This window comes from Dipodomys ordii, unplaced genomic scaffold, assembly GCF_000151885.1.
Source record: "Dipodomys ordii isolate 6190 unplaced genomic scaffold, Dord_2.0 Scaffold205, whole genome shotgun sequence".
In the NCBI taxonomy this organism is placed as follows: Eukaryota; Metazoa; Chordata; class Mammalia; order Rodentia; family Heteromyidae; genus Dipodomys; species Dipodomys ordii.
The window spans coordinates 2,107,452-2,130,365 of NW_012267421.1; the positions used below are offsets into that span (position 1 = coordinate 2,107,452).

At 47.2% G+C, this 22,914-nt stretch overlaps 1 protein-coding gene across 1 annotated transcript in view; it reads left to right on the forward strand.

The window, feature by feature from the left end:
* The first annotated feature begins 15 nt into the window (after positions 1-15).
* The window catches only part of Bmper (BMP binding endothelial regulator), a 222,671-nt gene continuing 199,772 nt past the window's right edge, over positions 16-22,914 (forward strand). The window contains exons 1-2 of the mRNA XM_013035143.1: positions 16-155; positions 1,158-1,243. Of these exons, the coding sequence (XP_012890597.1) occupies positions 20-155; positions 1,158-1,243 (222 nt within the window). The 5' untranslated portion in view covers positions 16-19. The remainder of the gene's footprint in view (positions 156-1,157; positions 1,244-22,914) is intronic.

Below are 22,914 nucleotides of genomic sequence, written 5' to 3' on the forward strand. Positions count from 1 at the left end.
AGCGCGGGCCCCGGGGACGATGCTCCGGAGCTCCCGCGACGTCGGGGCTGCGGCGGGGCCAGCCCGCCGGCGCCCGCCCGGGATCACCTGCTGCGTCCTGCTGCTGCTCAATTGCTCGGGGGTCCCCGTGTCTCTGGCCTCCTCCTTCTTGACAGGTAGGGGCGGCGGGGGTCCTGGGTAGAGACGGGCGCCGGGGAGCGCGCACCTGGTGCGGGCGTCGGCCACCCGCCGGCCGCCGAGGTGGTGCGAAGCGGGTACCCGGGTGGGAAGTGCGGGAAGCGGAGATGGGGGGAGGGAGGAAGGGCTCCCCGGATTCAATGCGGTGATCAGAGGCATTCTTTGATGGAGTGGGGTTGATTTCCAATCTCCTTCCCAACCCCGGATTCAATCGTGTCCCCCCTTTCCAATCTAAACACTCTCTTCGTTTCCCCGCACTCGCCCCTCTCCTGGGCACGCGGAGATGTGCGTGTCTGCCGGGAGAGCAGAGCTGTGTGCGGTGCCGGCCTTGCAGACCTTGAATGCGGAGACCATCACATTTTGAAAGGGCAGCGGCCGCAGGAGATAGGAACGACACGTGCCGGGCAGGCGGAGACCCGGCTGCCGCTCGGAAGGGCAGGCTTTACTCTCTCACCTGGCGCAGAAAAGAAAATGTTTCTAAGAGACCAGAGGCTTGCCTTGCATAAAGTCATTGCAACCCGCCACAAAATAGCAGATGCCGGTAAAAGGCCTGCTCAGCCACAGAGTCCAGTATTCGCATTTAAAATCTTCCCCCCTGGCCCGCTTGCGTATTTTGAGTGTGTGCGTGTATGTACGCGTGCGTGTAGGTGAAATAAATGCTTTCACCAGAGGAGCGTTATTAAAGAGCCACAAGGAAAACTTGGAACGTTGCTTAAATAATCCGAGAACAGAAAATCCGTCCATAAATTACAGTGGTCTTAAAAAACAAACAACCCTCTCCCTACCCCCCTGTCCATTGGAATAAAAGTATTGGAAATGGATTTCGAGGGGATTTGGTTTTTGGTGATTCTGGTCATTTAAAAATTACTAACTCTGAAATTTGGGTAGGTGTTTTAAAAAAGGACTTGTGTAAGGATTTAAGACATTGCCATAAAGCTACCAAGCAAAGGTTAAAAAAATTTTTTTCCCTTCCATTTCAGGGTCGGTTGCAAAATGCGAGAAAGAAGGAGAGATACTGCAAATCCCCTTCATCACGGACAACCCCTGCATAATGTGTGTGTGCCTGGTAAGTGTGGGGTCATGCCTTGTGAGCCCATGAGCCCCATGGCCCCTAGACAAGCTGGATTCCTTACCTGTGACCCGCATTGCCAGGTCGCAGGCACTGTTTTTCCTGATGACACAACTGCATTGAGCTGCATGAGGCTCATGTGTGTTGTATCTAGCTGGATTTCTGGGGTTTGTGGTGGTTGGCAATTTGTATTCCACCGTACTGGCAATTCTTACCTTTTCATCAGTATGGCAAAGTCAAATCAAGATGGACTTTGTAGGACAAGGTTTTGGTGACATGATGGCTTATAGTAGCTGGGCCCAGGGCTGGAGGGGGGGGGGGAAGAGAATGGGGACTGTCACTCAGCTTTCTCAGGGGCTGTGCCATTGGCTTGGCAGGGAAAAGATGAAATACACTGAGGCATAAAGGCCAGGGACAAAGACTGAGAGGAGGACAAATGCACAAAGAATAAAAGTAAGGTCAAGATGTAATCTTGAATGTCTTTCTTGGGCTTCTTCATCTGTTGTGGACTAAAGTCTCAGATCACTCTTTTATTTCTGGTTGAGAAACATGAGTCCATTTGGGAACTGGTGGCTCACACCTGTAATCCTAGCTACCCAGGCTGCTGAGATCTGAGGACCCAGGTTTGAAAACAACCCAGACTTCAGACTCTTAGTCCATGAGACTCTTAACTCCAGTGAATCACTAAAAGCCAGAAGTGGAGCTGTGTGTGGCTAGAGCACCAGCCTTGAGTGAAAAAGCTCAGGGGTAGTACCTAGGCCTTGAGTTCAAGGCTCAGTACTGACACCAAAAATACCAAAACAACAACAACAAAAAAGATGAAAGCCAGAACAATACCATCCTTAATGAGCAGTGACACTTAGCTGCCAGCAGCTTAGTTAACCCTAGTGATGCCTAGTAGTCTAGATGCCAAGAAATAATTTGTTTCAAGTTATTTTGGCACAATACTTCACGCTAAGTCTAATAAATAGCCTTGTGTATGTGATTAAGTTATATGAATACAAATTTCTAAGATGAAATGTAGACCCAACCAGAGCAATCCCCCTGTGACTCCTCCTCCCTCCCCCCACCAGTGTCTTATATGCCAATCACTTCTGGCAAACCTCAATTATAATCGGCACATCACATCACCAAGTTCCAGTGGAAATACATTCAGGCCCCAAGTGATAGATGATTGTTTGCCAGCAGGTCAGCTTGCCCTGAGGGAGGAGAGAGAATCCATCTCTGTTTAGCAGAAGCCTCGCCATCTGGGCTGAAACCACCAAAACTCAGTCAGGACCAGAGATGAGGTCAATGTTGTCATGATAAATGGGTGAGGTGAGTCAGGTGACTGCTTGTCTCCGATGATTACCAGGTTCTGAAGAAAAGGAAATCAACAGAACCAAGAAAAAAAATGCATCACAGTTGTTGGGACAATAAATACGGCTGTCCAATAAAAAGAGATTCTTTAGGTTTTTTTTCTTTAGGAGCTCCTGTGTTACTGATTGCTACTAAATAACTTTCTGTAAAGCACTTTGGAGTTGCAGAGTATGCACACAGGAATCTTTCCCTTTCATTTCTCTCATTGCAGAATGTGAGCAAATTATTGTATCTGTCTCTTAAGATTGCAGCAGCAATTACCCTGACCGAGTAATATTTGAATATGTTGAGGAGAGAAAGAGAGACACAGAGAGACAGAGACAGAGAGAGCACACCACATGTAAAAATACCATTTGGCAGCATAACTATTTATAAAGTTTAAATATACAGTTGAGCGTTTTACAAACCATTCCCAAATAACATTATGAAAAAAATCCCCACATAGCATTTTCCCTTTTCAGTACTCCTACCCTGGTTAAAAAAAAAAATAGTGCTTTTCTTTGAAAGTGGAGACTTCGTAGTAGTGAAAAACTGGAATTTTGAAAGAGGCACTAGTTGCAATTCAATGAGGGGTGGGAGGATAGTTGAGAAAAGTACTGACTGAACTCAAAGTTGAGAGCTGTTCTGTCTAATTGCATTTGGAGGCATCTGTCTGGGACAGAGGATTGTTAGGGTGTCTTTTGGGGGTCTGACAGGAGGACTCCCCATTATTTAGGAAGCAAGTGGAACTCACAGATTGCTTACCCTGACCTTGGCAGGGATTTTGGTGAAAGGACCCAACTTGTCACAACCAGTATTGTTTCCCAAACATTCGTAATGACTTGGGAAGGTTGAGTAAGATGAGATGTACCTACCTACCACTGGTTCTCTTTATATGCTCCTCTCCATGTTCCTGGGTCAGGAACCCATTGCATTCCATGGGTTTCCAATTGTTCTGTATGGGCCAGAGGCGGTTTGGCATTCTTAACACTTAGGTCTGAAGGGAGATTCCTTTAACAGATGGATAAGATTCACAAGCAAACATTTACAAAGCACATTCTATTTGCCAGACGATCCTCTAAACCTGAATTATTTCCTTTAATTCACACTCAGTTCCTTTGAGATGTTAACCTCTGTTTTCCAGATGCTCAGGACATCAGGAAGCTTGGTTAGGCTGCTTTCTAATGCATCAAATATATAGTATTTTATTTACTGAAACAGTAGCACTGATCCCCAGGGTCTGTCTCTAGAGCATACGCCTATAACCGGGAGACACAGACAATTTATGCAAGATAAGAGAAAACCAGGAGAAGAAAGAAAGACCATTAAAACTCTTTTACCTTTTGATGTTCCTCGAATCAGTCAGTTCCTTTGAGTTATGGGGGAGTTTGCTTAGCTAATATCTCGTTATGATTTCAGCTGACCTGCCTGGAGTGAGTGGGGTTTCTGAGCTAGGTTTATGTGTATATTAAGAAGTTCCATAATCGTTTCAACTGAACTTTGGATAAAGAAAATAGTTGTATTTAGTTTGCGTTGGTCTGCCCTTTTGGCAGAAAAAAGTAGCTAAGGCTGGGCACAAGCTCATATCTTATTTCATAACATGTACTAAAAAAAAAAAAGCTGACCTCAATGTATGCTTTAAAAAGATCTAGAAATGTTACAGTTGGAAGGAAATGGGAGGTACAAAGTCCTGCATATAATTACAGTGTCAAAGTTAAAAAAAAACCAACCACAGAATGTGCTTTTAAGCTCAGAATATTTAAAAGGTGAAGGGAGGACCTTCCTGTGAGGACCTCCAGGGTGATGGTGTGTAGCGTGGGCACGGCGAGCAATGAATAAATTGATTCCCATTTGTCACCATCTACATAGACTCCTCCAGGATCTTGCCTAAGCAGGTATGGCCCAAGAATAACCTGGTTGTTAGCTGGAGTGGTGGACCACAGGCCAGGATGGGGACCAGCTCTAAGAGTCCACATGGGTTCAAGATGTGTAGGTTTCAATGTAGAGTGGGGAAGTCAAGCAGAGCCTTTCCCTCCTCACATGATGACTTTTCATGGAGCCAAGGAAGGCAGGTGTGGACCTTTCCCTGTTTTCCTTCCATTTTCCCCCTCTCGTTACTAGACTTATTTTCCCCCATAATGCCCAAGAAAACACACGGGTGCCTGTGCTGACGTCAGGCTGGGCGGTAGGAGCCAGCCACACCCAGATAAGCAGATTGGAAGCAGTTCTCCATATTTGTGGGCACCCCTGAATCCACCAAGTGCGCATGAGCAGGGGCCCACGGCTTCTCAGCACCCGCCCCCACCTCCTTCTGTGTAGCATCAGAGGGAGCAGCCCGAGCCAGTGCCTTGGGCTTGGGACTGGAAATCTGAGAGAGCGGTGGAGGCCCAGGCTCACAAAACCAGAAGTCAGAGCTTAGTTTGGCATAGTTTTGTTCAGCAAAAAAAAAACCCCACCATGATTGTGAGGTTGAAATTTCCTCTTTTAAATCCAGAGGTGCAGTGCAGAAAGAGACCCGGTGCTCATAAAAAGCCACGTGAGTGAAAGCAGTGTCACCAGTGGCCGTCTTTCCCCCCCCCTCCACCTCCCACCCAATTTGGAGCCTATGGAATACCAAACAGGGGAGCAGAGAGCAGCGCAAGCATGGCAGACCTCACTAGCTCTCCTCCTGACTCTTTAATCACCAAAAAATCCCCCATCAAGGAATAAGAAGCCCCTGCCCCCTCCCCCTTGATCTCCTCCCTCCCACTGTCCTCATGATTCTCTACAGCCTAGCAGCCCTGGAGGATAGATAGATGTCTGTTTGGGAATGAGAGAGATAACATTTCATCCGGATTCAATTCCTCTGTGTGTGTGTGTGTGTGTGTGTGTGTGTGTGTATGAGAGAGAGGGAGAGAGACAGACAGAGACAGTATACCGAAGGATGTTATATCCAGGTGTACACATGTGTGTGGATTGTGTACTTTCCTCAAAATTGTTTTGCATTATTGGTAGACTTTGCATGCTCACTAAGCAAGTGAGCTTTTCTTTTTTTCTCTTCCCCTTTCCCTCCTTCCCTTTCTCCCTTTGTCCTTCCTTCCCTCCTTTCCTCCCCAGTGTAGATGGAGATACGGCCTTTCCACCAAACAGTTTGGGAAGGTCCCTCATCCATGGGATTGTGCTGGCACACCCACAGATGCCAGCTCTGAGCTGATTGTTCTTGTCCAGTTCTGTCCAGGTGCAGGGACGCAGAGCAAATGCCCTGAGGTTGCACAGGTACTTTGAGACAGAATGGGCTATGAGGATAGTTTATCATCTGCTAAAGCCATTTGCTTTCTGCTGCTCACTTACTACCAAAGAACGGCCTACGGATGCCTTCAGAGGCTTCTTCGAGAGTCAGTTCAGCCGCTGCAGCATTAACCTGGGCCTCTTTGCAGGGCAGTTAGAATGGTCTGGGGTTGTATAGCACCCACGGCACCTGGAATTTGTGGGATGGGGAGGGAGCATCGAAGAAACATACAGCTTGTCATTTGGTTTGGCCCAGGCACCCAGGAGGCCTGGTTTCAAACCTAACTGATGGTGACCTTGAGACAGTGAGGTCAACTTTATAACCCTTACTGCAGTGACCAGACACTTCCGCTCCTAGAACTCCTAGGGAGTTAAATGAGACACACACCTCAGGCAAGGCCCAGGGTGTGGCACACGTCAAGCTCTCTGGGATGACTTGTTTTTGTTGGCGTTGTTGAGGAGGATGCTCCTCTGTTTGCATTCTCATTTCCTCCTTCCCCAAGGAAGCTGTGAGGGCAGCCATGTCCAGTCCACCCATCCTCACGAATGCAGAGGGCGGTGCTCTGTTCCTCCACGCTTGGACTGGGCCCATGCAGACTGCTTCCTTATTGGTCCAATGTTCTGTGGGCCCTGGTTTAAGTTTCCCCTAGCTCTCTATGAAACACGAAGAAAAACTTTCCATGCAAGGGGGCCCCTGTCTTGCAGAGTAGTTACCTCTGTGTGCCTGCGGGTCACCTACACTTGTACTTCCCTTGGCAGCAAGGCAGGATTGGGGCGACAAGCTCGGTAATTCTGGAAAAATTGCCGAGGGGTCTGGCATCCTGGGGATTTTCCTGGCCTGCCTCGTGGAAGTCTGTTGACCCAGTTCCAGACCTGACTGTGTTTTTGCTACCTACTTACTCAGGGCCCCCCTGCCCCACTTGCGCACACACACATCCTGCTTCACGGCTTGGACTTCTACACTGACGTGTTTTAAGCTTAGGAAGGACATGGAGGGAAGAGAGCCCATCCCAGACCTTGGACCACAAATCAGTTGAGCCAGGGGAATCAGAGATGGGGGAAAAGTCAGGCAGGGTGAAATGAGAGAAAATAAAAGCAGTTCATAAGAATAGAGTTGGGGGCTGGGAATGTGGCTTAGTAGTAGAATGCTTGTCTAGGAAGCCTTGGGTTCCATTCCTCACTATCACATAAATGGAAAAGGCTGGAGGTGGTGCTGTGGCTCAAGTAGTCTATAGAGCACTAGCCTTGAACACAAGCTCAGGGACAGTGCCCAGGCCCAGAGTTCAGTCCCCATGAAAAAGGATGGGTTGGGTAAGTAGAGGGTATCAGTGTTTCACATCCTGCCATGTGGCATTTCTGTCTGACCCCTTGTGCTGTAAAAGAATACAAATAACACTACCATGGCTGGCCCAGACTGGTCACTGGTGCTTGCTGAACTTAGGTAAGCTCAGTAAATGAGCTGGGTATATATCTTGAGATGTTGATTCTCAGTTCTATTTCTATCAAACACCATTCAAGTCACTAGGGATAGCAGGTTATAAATTCAATAATATTGTTCTTCCTTCCTTTCTTTCACACTCCATCCCGGCCTCCATGTTGTTTATTATGTGTAGCCTGCGTCGGGTTTGAAATATGTGCAGACTGAGTGTCTTTGAAGAAGGGCTCTTGCCTGTAGCCTAGTGGGGAAGAGACCCCTGTGCATGGAGGAGGTCTGCAGGAATGGGAGGAAAACTGTAAGACAGACTGGGACCTGTGTAGGGAGATGGTTGGAACAGGATCCTGGCTGGGGGAAAGGAGAGTCCAGGTGAAGTGTTGAGATGTGGGCCCAGGTGGTGGAGGTGGCTAAGCCTAGACTGGGAACATGGAGGTCCGGGCCTTGGAGAACCAGCCTAGTAGACTGTGAATGAATTCTCAGGTCAGCTCTTCATGTCCTGGGACAGCATTGAATAGTTTAGGCATCGCCACAGGTACAGTAAAAGGTGTTGTTCCAGTGCCTCTAAGAGTGTGTGTGTGTGTGTGTGTGTGTGTGTGTGTGATGTTTATAGAGTAGACTCCAGAGTGTGGACAGCAGACTGCTTAGGGCAGGGGATGGAAAGAAGGTGGAGGGATAAACCGATGCTCTGATAAACAGACTAAGCCAGCCAATATAAAGGAGTTGTTGTGAAAGAGGATGTGTTGCAGCCTTGGCTCAGGGCTGCATCTCCAGAGCAGGGTGCTCCCCCTAAATTCCTGTGAGTGCCTGCTGCCCCCCAATTAAGGGATGACATATCCCCTGTGGTCTTGTTCATTCCATGAACTATTCAACCGAGTGAGGGTTTTCATGATGATAGTGTATGTGTGTGTATTTATTATATATATTGAATACTGTATATCATGATACAATAGTGAAGCATATATATTTGCTATTATACATTAATTATATATACTATACCTATGACTGTACAGTTGTATATGTTCACATATATAGTTGAGTATACATTGCATGCTATATAATATATCCTGAGCATATATAATACAATATATAGCATATGTACTATAATATATATCGAGTATGTGATTATACAGTTTGTACTTGCTTGTGGTACAGATTTTCTGCATTCATCAACAGTTGGGCGGCTCATGCTGTGCCACTGAGAACCAGTAGATGTGAAGCAGCATGCTGGACCCAGGTGGTAGTACTTGGCATGCGTGCGAATGGTGGAGGAGAGAACAGGTGATTGGAAGGGAATTCTGAATCTTAGCTGACAGGAAGAGAAGATGTTGGTGTGAGTGAGCTGAGCCTTGATGGCGTTCCTGATTTCAGCAGAGCAGTCAGCACAGGTATGGGGGAGGAATGACCATGCGTTAAGTGTCTGCATCCAATCTGTGGTTTGCCTTGGTGGTCTAAATGGGAGAGTTTTCAGAAGTGAGCCCAGCAGGTTAACAGGATGAGTTGTGTCTCAGAGGGTAGACCTGAAGAGATTTAGTAAAGGCATGGAGGAAAAGTTATGGAGGCCAGAGACACATGCCAGTGCAGGGTGAGGCCAGTATCTGAGGAAGGCTGCGGGAAGCCATTGCAGTGAGTTGGACTGGCAGCCCTCTCTCAGCATTATTTTAGACTGTGTGCAGAAATGAACCCTGGGCCCCATCCTCAGTCTTGGTTACACTTCTGTACGTGGGCACTGGGATTTGAGTCAATCTTAGAGGGGTTTTGGTGGAACTCTATTGGTGGGAATCCAAAAACTTCTGCGTGTGCAGAGATTTGGAAGATGTCACGCAAAGACCCCCAGTTATCCAAGCTTTGGTTTGAAAAAATCTTCACAAAGGTGAATATGTAAGTAGCACATGGAACTTTTAAAAGCACTTAAACAAAACCCATGTAATGGATAGAAGCAATATTCCTCACTTCCAATGTCACTGGAATGTTTCGGTAGTGAAATGCTGAAGGATCAGGCTATCTTGAGGCTTAAAATGGGCATTTACCCAAATGATCACAAACAAGGCCATACTAAAGCTACCAGCGCAACTATGTTTATTGTAGCATTATTTACCATAGCTAAGACATGGAACCAACCCAGATGCCCCTCAGTAGATGAATGGATCAAGAAAATGTGGTATATATACACAATGGAATTCTATGCCTCCATCAGAAAGAATGACATTGCCCATTTGTTAGGAAATGGAAAGACTTGGAAAAAATTATATTAAGTGAAATAAGCCAGGCCCAAAGAAACATAGGTCCCATGGTTTCCCTTATTTGCTGGTTATATGTCTGAGACAAGAAAAAACGGTCAGATAAGTTGATGTTAGGCGAAATGAATCCCAAGATAAGGTCTCAAATGGTTTTTCTTTCTTGCTATTGTTCCTAACATATTTATAAGATGATTTCTTTGTTGCTTTGTATGTCCATCCCCCAAGGTATAACCCCTGCTTTCACTGTATTTGATGTTGGTATACTTTCTGCAGGGGAAGGGAAAAAACAAATTGTTTAAATAGGGATACAGGCGGACCCATTGCAACAATGAGATGTACAAGACGTTATGTTGAAAAACAAACTTTACAACTTTGGAGCGCAGATGTGTGTGTGTGTGGGGAGGGATGGGAAGAGATGGTAAGGGGAAATAAAGGAGGAGGCAACAATGTTTGATAAGAAATGTACTCATTCCCTTGCTCATGTAATTGTAACCCTTCTGTACGGTATTTTTACAATAGAAAAACATTAATAATAAAAAATTAGGAATAAGGGCGACAGTATAAAAGACTGTCTAATATAAATACTTACGATGACAGACTTACAAGTTTTTTTGAAAAGATTATGATATAATTCCATATCTGAAGATCTAAGTGCTAAAGTAAACATTTTTTTTTTCATGAAAAATGTTAATGTTCTTGCCAGTGGCATACAGCTAAAGAGGAAGGTGTTGAGTTCAAGTTTTACCCAGGTTATCTGATGGCTGTTTGTCACTGGACAGGTTCCATGCTGTCTCTGAGCCTTAGCCTTAGTGAATGCTGGGCAAGTCAGTAAAGCAGTTCTGAGTCAGTGGTGGGAGGCATTGGCTCGAGAGTAAAGGTTTAATGTGAGGGTCTTTGGAAATGCCATTCTCACCATGGTCAACAAAATCGTCCTTATGGGGGAAAACTTTAGTAGAAGAATGTTAAGCACAGTAGTACTTACCTTTGTGTCTTGTGAAGGTGGGTACCCAATCCCAGCTTAGTTGATAAGGTAGGACCTCAGTACCTTTTGCCTGAGGGCTGGCCTTAGACTATGGTCCTCCCATTTCTGCCTCCCACATGGCTGAGATTGTAGGCGTGTACCACCACATCTGACCCCTCTCTTTGGCTCTTAATAGTCATCTGTCTTTGGGTATGTTGATGAGTATTGCTGTCTTCATCCCAGGGCTCTTTCATGTCTGGATTGTGAGGTAAAATGTGGACTATTCTCCAAGTGTGTAGAAACTCGGCAAGTGCTTCTGACATGACCCGCTCATGGCTCTGGTCCTTTCTGAATGTGAGGCCATTGCTATCCACAGGCCCCAGGGGTTGGAGGGATGCTGATAACTCAGTGTGTTGTCTACACCTGTGACAGGTGTTCACACTGAATTTTTCTCAGGGTCCCAGAGAAACTTGAGTAACAGTCACCGCTGCCCTTTGTGTAGGAGGACAGAAAGTCCGAGTGTATTTGGGCTCTTAGAAGGTGGGTTGCTTCCCTACTTTACTTTTTTGTTGTTGTTGTTGGTTGTAGAGCTTGAACTTGGGACCTGGTTGCTGTCCCTGAGCTCATCCATTTAAGGCTAGTAGTGCTCTACCACTTTGAGCCACAGCTCCACTTCTAGTTTTCTGGTGGTTCATTGGAGATAAGAGTCTCTCATGGACATTTCTGCCCAGGCTGGCTGTGAACCACAGTCCTCATATCTCAGCCTTCTGAGGATCACAGGCATGAGCCACCAGGGTCCAGCTTTGCTTCCTTATGCTTACCCTGTATTCACTTCTTCCATCCACGCTCCAGCCATGGTCAGCACCAGTGCTGTTGCAGTGAGGCCCAGTGGGGGGCTTGACCTTGGTCAGGAATTGGTAGACAGGAAGCAAAAATGTAAAACTCATCACCAAGGGCGCCCCTGGGCCTGGCACTCCTGGGTGGTGATGTGGTCTAGCATCCTGCTTCCCAGCCAACCCAGGGAACCAGTGCATCCCTGTGACATAGAGCCTCATCCAAGCAGGGCAGGCCCAGGGGGGCTCTGTTGGTGGGTTTGCATGCATGGGCCAGGCAGACTGTACAGCTTTGTATGCTGTGACCAGTGGGTCTGGCTTGTGCTGCTGCTTAAGTGAATTCTTTTTTTTTTTTTAAAGTATTTATAGGGGCTGGGAAGGTGGCTCAGTGGTAGAGCGCTTGCCTTGCATGCATGAGGCCCTGGGTTTGATTCCTCAGCACCACATAAGCAAAAAGAAAAAAGCCGGAAGTGGCGCTGTGGCTCAAGTGGTAGAGCGCTAGCCTTGAGCTGAAGAGCTGAGGGACAGCACCCAGGCCCAGAGTTCAGGCCCCACGACCGGACCCCCCCCAAAAAAATAAAAAAGTATTTATATATATGTATATATTTTGTTCAATTCAACAAATGAGTTGCTAAGCACAATGCCTCTTGAGCAATGTGGCCATCCATCCATCGTTCTCCCCTGTCATGAATTCTGGTCCTTTAGGACCAGGTCGAGGCTGTCCTGAGTAAGGACTTTCATGGTCCTCTCTGTCCACTGCCCAGTTCTGCAGCCCCGGGGGGGGGGCAGAGTTTCCTGTTTATAGTTTACATTAATACTTGGGCTAGCTCCTCAGGGAACATGAAGTTCCAAAACACAACTTTCCCCGAGAGTTTGTCTCAGAAGGTCACCCTCTTCCGTAAAAGACATCCTAAATAATCATGACAAAACACTCATTTTTTTTCCCATGAAAAGAGAGGTCATTGCAGCAAACGCCGGTGTCCCATGACCTTTAAGGCATGCTTTTATGTGAGATGAAGGGAAGAACATCCTGCTGTCCTGCGTGGAGGTGGAGATCACATGTGGAGAGGTGCAGGGCGGGACATTCTGGGACCCACTCACTTCTTCCTGCTAAAGCCACAGTGGAAGCAGCCCCCATCGCGGGGCCGGCGTCCTCCGTCATTTCCAGCCAGGCCTGCTGAGGCTAACTCCGAAATCTTGACACAGGCCTTCGTGTTTATATTAGGTTTTGGATGTTAGCTCCCTTGGCTTCTGGAAGCTGGCTGTTGAAAATTATGTTTTTCTTTGAAGGACAAAGGCCTTATTGTATGTACATGTCGTGTAGTAATGAGTTTTTCTTCCTTTTCTTTTCTTTCTTTTTTTTGGGGGGGGGTAAGTGTTAGGTAATGGGTAGGACCCACCCAGAGCTACCAAGTATGTCGTTCACAGATCTATCTATAAAGTCATTGGCAAAGTTAAGGTTTCATGCAGGTAACTCAGCAAGAGAGAAAGGAGAAGTTGGCACAAATGTCACCTCCGTTGGCCACATGTCTTCCCAAACGCCCTGCTGTGGGGGAATTGCCATCAACTAAATGTCTCAAAAAGGCACCCAAGGGTGTCTTATGGCACCCCGCAGCCACTTGGAAGAGGTCACAGTGAAAATAAAGATCGAGAAGATAGTGATGGGGCCACTCAAATTGAGCAAAACCCACGTTCATAAAGTCTCTCGTATTTTTGGTCAGATCAATGGGTTTGGACAAGCTGGTTATTTATGGCTCTGGTGACCAAGCGTTTGGGTGTGGTGGGGCCGTGCAGCCTCGGCTGGCTTTCGGGGCTGTGGTGAGCCTGGCAGAGTTTGCCTTGAAGGAACCCACCTGGCCTGGGAGGAGCCGCCTTGAGCCTCCATGATTGGAATTTTGACATCTTTATCTTGCTGTGTTTCCTCTTTCTTCTTCCACTATTTTTTTTTTTTTTGTTCTCATTTTTGAGGATGGTTTTCTGAGATTCCTCTTTGAGGCCAATCTCTGAACCACAGCAGTCACCGCACTGGAGGTTCCTTTAGCCCTTCCCAGCATTCTCCTCAGCGAGGGAAGAAATAGCATATTTTCTCAGAGCGTCTTATTACAGCTGCCGGACGACTCATGTTCCGTTTTGCTTCTTAGCTGAACACAATAGTTTGGGCCAAGAGAGCAAAGCAGTCTCTGAGCTCAGAGCACAGGGTCTGCCCCGTTCATATCTCTGCCCCTCTAGAACCTTCCCTACCCTATTTAATGGTCTCATTGTATTCTGTGTCCCCAGAAGTTCACCTGCTTTGGAGGGGCACTGGGCCTGCGGGTTTCCTCCTGCTCCTGAGATTTATGGCATAAAAGCAGAAATCATAGCACATTCACAGAGCCCGGCATGCTGTGGTCTCCTGAATATGCAGACATAGATCAATCAGACTTTCTCCTGTTTGGGAACAATTAGGCCCCAGCCATGGTCCTGTGCTTTATTCTTGGAGTGGGATGGGGCTTTGAGACCCAGTTGTGGCAATTTCCTGTTTTTCAAGTGTGTTAGAAACAGTGGTGGCAATAGTTAGGGGGCACCAGAGTGAGCTGTCCACTGGCCCATGGGTGAGCAGTGGCACTGTGTCCTGGGTCCTGGAAGAGCGAGGGAGGGGTCTGGTGGCTTCTGTTGGAGATGCAGGGGCCAGTTCGGGGAGTTATTTAAGATAGTGATTTTCTCCTGTTCATTGCCAGCTAAGAGCAATTTTCCTTCTTTCCTTCCCTTTTTCCTTCCCTCTGTCCCTCCATCCCTCCGTCCCTCCCTCCCTCCCTCTCGTCCTTCCTTCCTTCCTTTTCCCCTCCCTTCCTTTTTCCTCCCCTCCTCTCCTTTTCCTGTCCTTCCTTCCTTCCTCTTCTCTTTCTCCTTCCTCCCCCCTTGTTCCCTCCCTCACATCTTTCCTTCCCTCCTTGTCTTTCAGATCTCAGCCTCCTGATTAGCTAGAATTACAGGTGTGAGCCACTGGTGCCAGGCTGAAGAGACCTTTTCTTTCCTTATTTTGCATATTCACTGGCCTTATGGAATAAATCTAGATTCCCCACATTTTGGTGTTACGAAATGGTTGATCGTTGTCTGATATTGACCCACAGAAACAGCAGCTTCGTGTGGTTCAACCGGATGCACGTTTTGAGCCTCTTGACTTTTTTCAAGGCAGATGTTTATCCTGTCAGGTTGTATCAGTGTACTTACCATGGGGGGAGGAGGGGAGGCTTTAAATTCAGAGTGAATTTCTAATAAGTTTAAAACTAAAAATAAAGCGTGGTGGTAAGTCAGCTATCTCTTAGTTTGTGTTGTGGGTAAAGTGTTTCTCAATCTGTGATCCTCAAATGAACCTGCTCTTCCCTTCACCCTGAGACCCCTCTGAGTGAGGGGGTGGGGTGGGGGAAGGAAAGGCCAGGTTAGCCTGAGGACCAGGGGGCTCACCAGGACTCCACAGGAACCGCACTGGCTGGGCTGAAATAGGCAGGCGACTGATGGATGGCCATTAAATCTGTCACATAATTATTGAACATTTATGTTAATAATGTCCTGAGGCACTGCAAGATTGGAGAAACACTTTTCACAGGAGCAAAAAAAGAGATTAAATTATGTTCCAGAAAGTTTTGAAGTTAGATCTCTTTTATTGCCTTAGAGTGCTTTGAAAAATTGATTAACTTATGCAAACCAGAGATATTAACTGTGGGCAAGAATATCTGATTAGTTGGAATGAGTTATGATCCTTTGTGCTAGCTTTTATGATTATTATGTGTATATATTTATATATTTTGTGGTGTGGGGGGCCCCAGAGAGTGGAGTTTGGGGAACTAGGGGTATTTTTTAGGCTGATAGCCATTAACAAGTCCTTGGTAAGAATTTTCTCTTCAGCTTCAGGTTTATCCCCAGGCCAGCTGTTACATTTTAATGTGTGCGAGAGTACCCGGGAATTTGCTGAAAATGCTCTATTCCAGGGGCCAGCGAATCTCCCTGTCACTCTGTGTGTGTGTGTGTGTGTGTGTGTGTGTGTGTGTGTGTGTGTGCTGGTACTGGGGCTTGACTTAGGACTCTTGTTCTCACTTAGCCTTTTCTGCTCAAGCTTAGTGCTCTACCACTTGAGCCATACCTCCATTTCTGGCTTTTTGCTAGTTAGTTGGAGATAAGAGTCTTTTAGAGTTGTCTGCCCCAGCTGTTTTTTTAAACCGTGATCCTTAGATCTCAGCCACCTGACTAGCTAGAATTACAGGCATAAGCTACAAGTGCCTGGCTTCAGTTTGCCCTATCTGAATGAGAATCCTTATAAATAAAATCAAATTAGCTTGACATTTCACAGGTCCAGGGTTTCACCATGATCACTTCCATCTTTATTATTTTTGACTATTATTTTTTTTGTTTGGGATGGCCCAGCTTTTCCAAGATGGCACTGATCCTCAAGTTTTGTGTTTTGTTTTTCTTGGTCAGTTTTTAACTCTTGCTTTCAGCCTCTGATGGACACAGGGCAGTGGCTTGATTTTCCTCAGGTGCCCCAGAAGCTGGACACTGGTGGATGCAATGTGTTGTGTGGCGTTCACTGATTGTGACTGTGATTTGTGGTATTGGGAGCGTAGCTGGGAGAGCTGAAGTGATAGCTCAGGGCAGAGTCAAGTGCTTGGGAAGACGGTCAGTAAATATTTGTCACTAACCATTTTGTGTTGATTTAATTTAGCTTGGTGAATAAACGTCCAGGAGAAAGTTTTAACAGCTTCCCAATATGTGGGAATGAAATATGATGTTGAAAAGGACAGAGAGGAAGCTGGGCGCTGGTGGCTCACGCCTGTAATCCTAGCTACTCAGGAGCCTGAGATCTGAGGATCACGGTTAAAGCCAGCCTGGGTAGGAAAGTCGGTGAGACTCCTATCTCCAATAAACCACTAGAAAACTGGAAGTGGCGCTGTAGCTCAAGTGGTAGAGTGCTCGCCTTGAGCTGAAGAGCTGAGGGACAGCGCCCAAGCCCAGAGTTCTAGCCCACAACTGACCAAAACCAAACAAACAAAAAAGAAAAGAAAAGAAAAGAAAAGGACAGAGAGGAAAACTCATCCCAAGTTGCAACACACCATTAGCTCTGGTTTCTCTTCTGTTTCTTGCTTCCAGAGTAGGTCCCAAGTTGTTCCTGGGGCTTGGCTGCCCTGCTTCTTGGCTGATGCTGCCTATGGATGCAGCTCCCTCTTGGACCCTTGGATCCTTCCTACCCTGCTGTAGATCAGTATCTTGGTCCTGGTATTGAGTCAGGCTTTTGGGGATCAGCAATTGAAAGCAAATCTCACTATGGTGTCCGACGTTGCACGGTATGGTTTTAGGACTTTTGTCCCTTCTTACTCCTTTCTTTTACTCTGTAATTTTTTCTCACTTCCACCTCTATCTATGATACACACTTAGCTTCTGTGCTCTTGTAACTAGTCATAATTTCCCTACACTTAAATGTGGGCTGGAGGACCTGATGATTTCAAGGTGAGAGCAGCAGACCCCTCCTCAGGTATCTTCCTCTCTCTGTGCCTGATGTAGAGTCTGTGACTGCCCGTGGCCACCGAATTCACATCATAATGTCACCTGGGGGGTGGTCACCTACTGTTGTGCACACACATGGGCATGTGTCTAGGTGTGTGTCGGGACTTCCATATAGTGAATTCCCTCAGCAACTGTGTGTTGGGTTCATAGGAATCTGTTTATTTGAACCAGGCATCTGTGGCTCATGCCTCCAATCCTGTTTGGCAGGTTAAGGCAGGGAGGATCAGGTTCAAGGCCAGAAAGCGCACAAGACCCCTTTTTAACTGATCATTGGATGTGGTGGTGTGTGCTTATCCTATCAGCTGTGACAGGTAGATCATGGTCCAGCAGGAAGTGAGAACTGATGTCACAAATCATTGGTCTGGAGGTGAGGCTCAGAGGTGGCGGGCCTGTCTAGCAAGCATGATGTCCAGTGTTCAAACCCAGTGCCACAAAGTCTGCTTATCTATCTTTGTTTGACCTTGCTTTGTAACTGGATCTTCTTTATCATCCCCAACTTTAAATACTGGAGGGCTTCAAGATACAATCAAGACATTTTCTCCGCTCTTCTACCCCATAGATGTTTTCTACGGGTCCACAACTTAAAAAACCAAACAAAACCCACCAACAAACAGACCTCCGCGCTCCATCTCTGTCCCCAGGCCCTCCTCTCTGCTCCTGACTTTTCCCCCACTGTCTGTGGGGTGCCTGCCTCCTCTGGGTGTCTTGCGTTGCCTTAGTACTTTGAAGGTTGTGTTTGATGGTGGGAAAGTTGCATAACTACACCAAAAGATGGACCGTTGTCTCCAGTGAAGAACTGTGTGATCCCACAAAGTGTCTAATGATTGTAAGATATAAGCACAATAAGATAATGCTTACCAAGGGTCCACTTAGAATTTTTTTTTTGACTATGAAGGAACAAAAGCAATATACACTCAGTAGAAACTGTATGTTATGTTTTGAATCTGAATCCTTTTCTGGTCTCATGGGTACCTTAGCTCTTTCGAGGTGGTGTAGCGCCCTGGCAAGGCCATTTAACACTCTCTACCACCTCACCCTGCTAAGCTAGAATGGTTTAGGTGTAAGAAATGCATTTCCTATGTACTGACTTGTTAATTAATTAATTAAGTCTTAATTAATTGTGCTGGTCTGGTGACTTGTACTCAGGGCCTGGGTACTGTCCCTTAGCTTTTTTGATCAAGGCTAGCACTCTACTACTTGAGCCATACCTCCACTTTTGGCTTTTAGTAGTGGATTGGAAATGAGTCTCAGGGGCTTTCCTACCAGGGTTGACTGCAATCCTCAGCTCTCAGCCTCCTGAGTAGCTAGGATTAGTTGCATGAGCCACCAGCGCCTGCCAAGCTGTACTTACATTAGTTTTGAAGACAGAATTCCACGTCAAATTGAAGAGCATCTATCTATATTTCTTATCACAAATAAGAAAAGAGGACTATTTCTGCTCATGGCAGCTGTGGTAGCGTAATTTTTGGAATGGTGTTGGAACCCTACTGTGGTTGTGTTTTATGTTTTATTGGTAACATATCTGAGTTGGAAGACTAGGAAAGCGTGTTAAGTGTTATCTTCTCACAGAGCAGGGAGGAGATTGTTGTGCTTTCTCTGCAGCAGATGGTTTCTGCACGCAGCTCTGGGCGAGGCTTGTACTGAGGTTGGAAAGAGCCCAACGACCCTCATGGACGAAGCTTTCTCTGTGGGGCTGTGAGGTCCCAAGAGGCTGCAATATGTAGGTTGTAGAAGGGTTCATTCACTAATGGGAAATCTCAAGATCTGGGGAGGTTTGGGGGATCTTGGAGAGCTTGTGGCAGGGGAATTTGCGTGGACCCAACAGTTCCCTTCATGAACCAGTGCTTCTTGTCTCTCCTGTAGTAACAAGCCAGGTACTTTTGCTGCTCATGCTCTGGCCCCTCCTCTCTTGGATTGGAAGGTCTCCGAGGGCAGAGCGTGTATCTAATTCATATCTTCTGTTCTCTGCAAAAAACTGTCTTAGTCCCTGGCCTGCAGCAGTGGCTCAAACACATTCACAGATTTTTAGTCAGATAGATGTGAATTCTTCAGTGTTAGACATTTAGCCCTCAGGAAAATGTGTTTCTAGCCCAAAAATGGCATTTGGTGAAAGGCCATTTGTTTTCCTGTGGATGTTGTAGTCTTTAGGTATTTTATTCTTCCCGAGAACCTTGCTATTTTGTGATGAGGAAACCTTTGTTGAAACTTGCCATGGTTAGTAAGGTGCTAGTGGCTCATTCCTATAATCCTAGCTACTCAAGAAGCTGAGATCTGAGGATCCTGGTTCAGAGCCAGCCCAGACAGGAAAGCCTGTAACATTCTTTTTTTTTGGGTCCAATTGTGGGGCCTGAACTCTGGGCGGGTGCTGTCCCTCAGCTCTTCAGCTCACGGCTAGCGCTCTACCACTTGAGCCACAGAGCCACTTCCCGCTTTTTTCTTTTTGTTTATGTGGTGCTGAGGAATTGAACCCAGGGCCTCAGGCATGCAAGGCAAGTGCTCTACCACTGAGCCACCTTCCCAGCCCGCCTGTAACATTCTTATCTTCAATAAACTACAGGAAAGCCTGTAACATTCTTATCTTCAATAAACTACTTAAAAAGAAAAAAGAAAAAAACTGGAAGTGGAGCTGCTGCAGTGGTAGAGTGCTAGCCTTGAGCACAAAGCAGCTCTGGGACAGCACCTAGTCCCTGAGTTCAAGCCCAGGACTGGCACAAAGCAAGCAAACAAGCAAACAAGCAAAAGCCTAACCATGGTTGATTTTATTTTTCCTTTGGGGAAGGAGGCAAACCTTAGCAACAAGTTTATGTCAAGGACGCTCTTTGTGTAACTGGCTTCTTGAATTTCTTTATAGCTTCTTCCTCTCAGAAATGGATCGTATTCAAATTTGGCACTCACTGATGGCTTAATGAGTTTGAAAATGGAAGCAAGTAGATTAAACGGACGCTCTAAGCCTAGGAAATAAATCGACAGCTCCTCTGGTTCTTCCTGACATGTGTAGGTGGCCCTTGGGGAGACTTTGGTGGGGAAAACACACGGCTAATGGCCCTGAGTGAGTCAGAGCAAGCCCAGCTCGGAATTGCCTGCGGATAGGGAGGCTGTCTGAGCCTGGATTTTTCACTTCTGTGGACTTGTAGCCAGCAGGAGAGCTCCTGCCTCTTGTGTCCCATCTGCCATTACTCAGCCTAACTAGACGTGGGCTGTGGTTAGCTGCAGTGTAGACAGAGCCCTGGCAGAGACCTTTCCCCTTATTGCCACCAGAGGCACCCAGGCCCCGTGGAGTTGCACAGACGCAGGCTGCAGCCAGGTTGGTCCTTCTGCCCCAAGGGGACCTTTGAAAGGCTCAGTGATTGCTGGTGGTCAGGGTCAATTGTACAGATGTCTTTAAACGTGCCTCACAGGCGACCAGAAAGTTGCTTTGTCAAAATGACGGATGGGCTGTGAGCAGCTCAGCTGCCCTGCCTGGTCCTGGGCTGGCCCTTCTGTTTACTTGTCAGAATCAGGTATTTTGGTAGCTCCCAACAGCGCACTGGCTTTACCCGGGGCAATCTGTGGAAAATCTTTTATTCTGTCTACTCTGTGGCTTGTTCCTGGCCCACAAGAATGCAGGGTTCTTGCTGGCTTGGTGGGTATGGGGTGGGAGGGAGAGTTGGAAGGTGACAGGCGCTGACAGCGGCGGCAGCTCTCTAAGGCCGGACGTAGGACGAGGTGGCTTTGCCCACCGGATCCGACACCTTCTGTCCACTTCAGTGTTTCACGTGCCGTTTGTGCATCCTTGGAAGACAATCATAGGTACGTGATTTTTTAAAAAAAAGGTGCACTGAATTCTTGATCTTTGAATTTTAATTTTCACGCTAGTACCAGGGCTTGAACTCAAGTGCCTTGTATTCTCACTGGGCTTTTTCACTTAAAGCTGGTGCTGTACAACTTGAACTGTGCCTCCATTTCCAGCTTTTTGGTGGTTCACTGGAGATAAGAGTGTCACAGACTTTACTGCCCAGGCTGGCTTTGAACCATGATCCTTAGTTCTTAGCCTCCTGAGTAGCTGGGAATACAGGTGTAAGCCACCAGTGTCTGCCTTTTATCATTAATTTTAACTCCTCACCCCCTCCATCTTCTCTCTTCATACTCTTCCTGCCTGGCTAGCAGCTTTTCACTGTCCCCCTGAGATTAGGAGCCTGACCACTGCCCTCTGAGCCCCCGATCCTGCTGGCCGTGAAAGTGAACCCTCTCAAATGTCATCCGTCATCTTTGTATTGGTTCAGATGAGCTCGGGAGAAAGGGATAAGAAAATTCCGAGACTTTCATCACCCCTTGCTTACTTATTTTTCTTTTGGGGGCAGCAGACAAACAGATTCATTATTCGCCACGTGCTGAAGGCAGCCCAGCAGTGGAAAATAATCAGAGATGTCGGGAGAGGCCCCCACCCCACCCCCTGCCACATGCCAGAAACCCCATTTATTCCCCAGCCTTTCTTTTGCCCCATTGCTGCTTTTTTTTTTTTTTTTTGCCAGTTCTTCCCAAGTCAGGAAGCCTTTGGAGGCATGCTCTGCAGCCCTCCCCTCTCCCCTCTCCCCTCCATCCCCCTTCTATTCCTCATCTTACCCACTATGCCCCATCTCCCATCCCTCACTCCCCCCATCCCCCACTTCACCCGATCCCCACCCCATCCTACTTCCCACATCCCCCACTACCCCTTATCCCCCATTCCCTCCCCCATCCCTCACTCCCCCCATCCCCCACTCCACCTCTCATCCCCACTCCATCCCACATCCCCCACTCCCTCACAATCCCCTACTCCCTCCCTTACCCCCCATTCCACCTCCCATCCCCATTGCATCCCACACCCCAACTCCATCCCACATCCCCTACTCCATCCTGTATCCCAGCTGTTGAAGCCATCTAGTGTGCGAAGGATGGGAAGGGAGCAACTGGGCATTTGGGAAAGGCCCAATAAACATTCACTTCTTTTTTTTTTGGGTCCGGTCGTGGGGCCTGAACTCTGGGCCTGGGCGCTGTCCCTCAGCTCTTTAGCTCAAGGCTAGCGCTCTACCACTTGAGCCACGGCGCCACTTCCGGCTTTTTTCTTTTTGCTTATGTGGTGCTGAGGAATCGAACCCAGGGCCTCAGGCATGCAAGGCAAGCGCTCTACCACTGAGCCACCTTCCCAGCCCTGAGAGAATCACTTTTTTTGCTCCCTCCTCCCCCACCGCTGGTCAGAGCGGTGATAGAATTGGTCCTGTTTGCATCTTGGGCTGCTGCCTGTGTGCCTCACTCTGTAACTTTCCTCTCTGTCCTTGCATCTGAAAACCTTGAAAGGCTCCAAGTCAGCTCAGCTTGCCCACCTCCTGCCCCCTGCCCTCTAGGCGCCTCCCCTACATTAACCTGTGCAGGCAGACAGCTCAGCTAGGACTCACTTCTAGTCTAGGAGGCCTTTCTTTTTAGAAAAGCTCCAGAGTAGCTCAGTGGCACGTTCTATTCTGGAAATCTCAAGAGTCATGTAGGGAGTTGATCGGATTCTATTAAGATACACCTATACATTTAACATAGTGTCTTAGCTTTCCAGGCCTGGGGACCAGGTTCTAGTCCCAGCTCTACTGCTTGCTGGGTCTTTGAGGAGCCCAGGACCTCTGAGTTCATTGTGTACCCTTCCTCTGTCTGAGCATCTTCAGAACGCGTGACATAATGTCACCAGAAAGTGTAATAGTACAAAGTACTATTCTCCTGTCTAGGAGAAGTGGTGTGATATTGTCTAAGAGAAATGGGCACCCTTGTTCAAAAGTACCATAGCACCCCTTTGGCTCTCTCAGGGCTGAAGTTGGTTACAGTTGGGGTCTTACAGGGGAAATGGACTTGTTTAACTTTTACACATACTGTTGCTGGATCATTCCCTCCTGGCGCTTCTTTGGGAAGTTGTACATCAGCGAGCTATATTCCTGGGAATGTATTTCACTTTTGAGACTCTCCACATGGAATGCTTGTATGTATGTGGGAAAAGTTCGCCGGTAATGAGCATTTGATTAAGAGTCAAAGTGGTTATATGGCTCACCAGCTGCCACGGA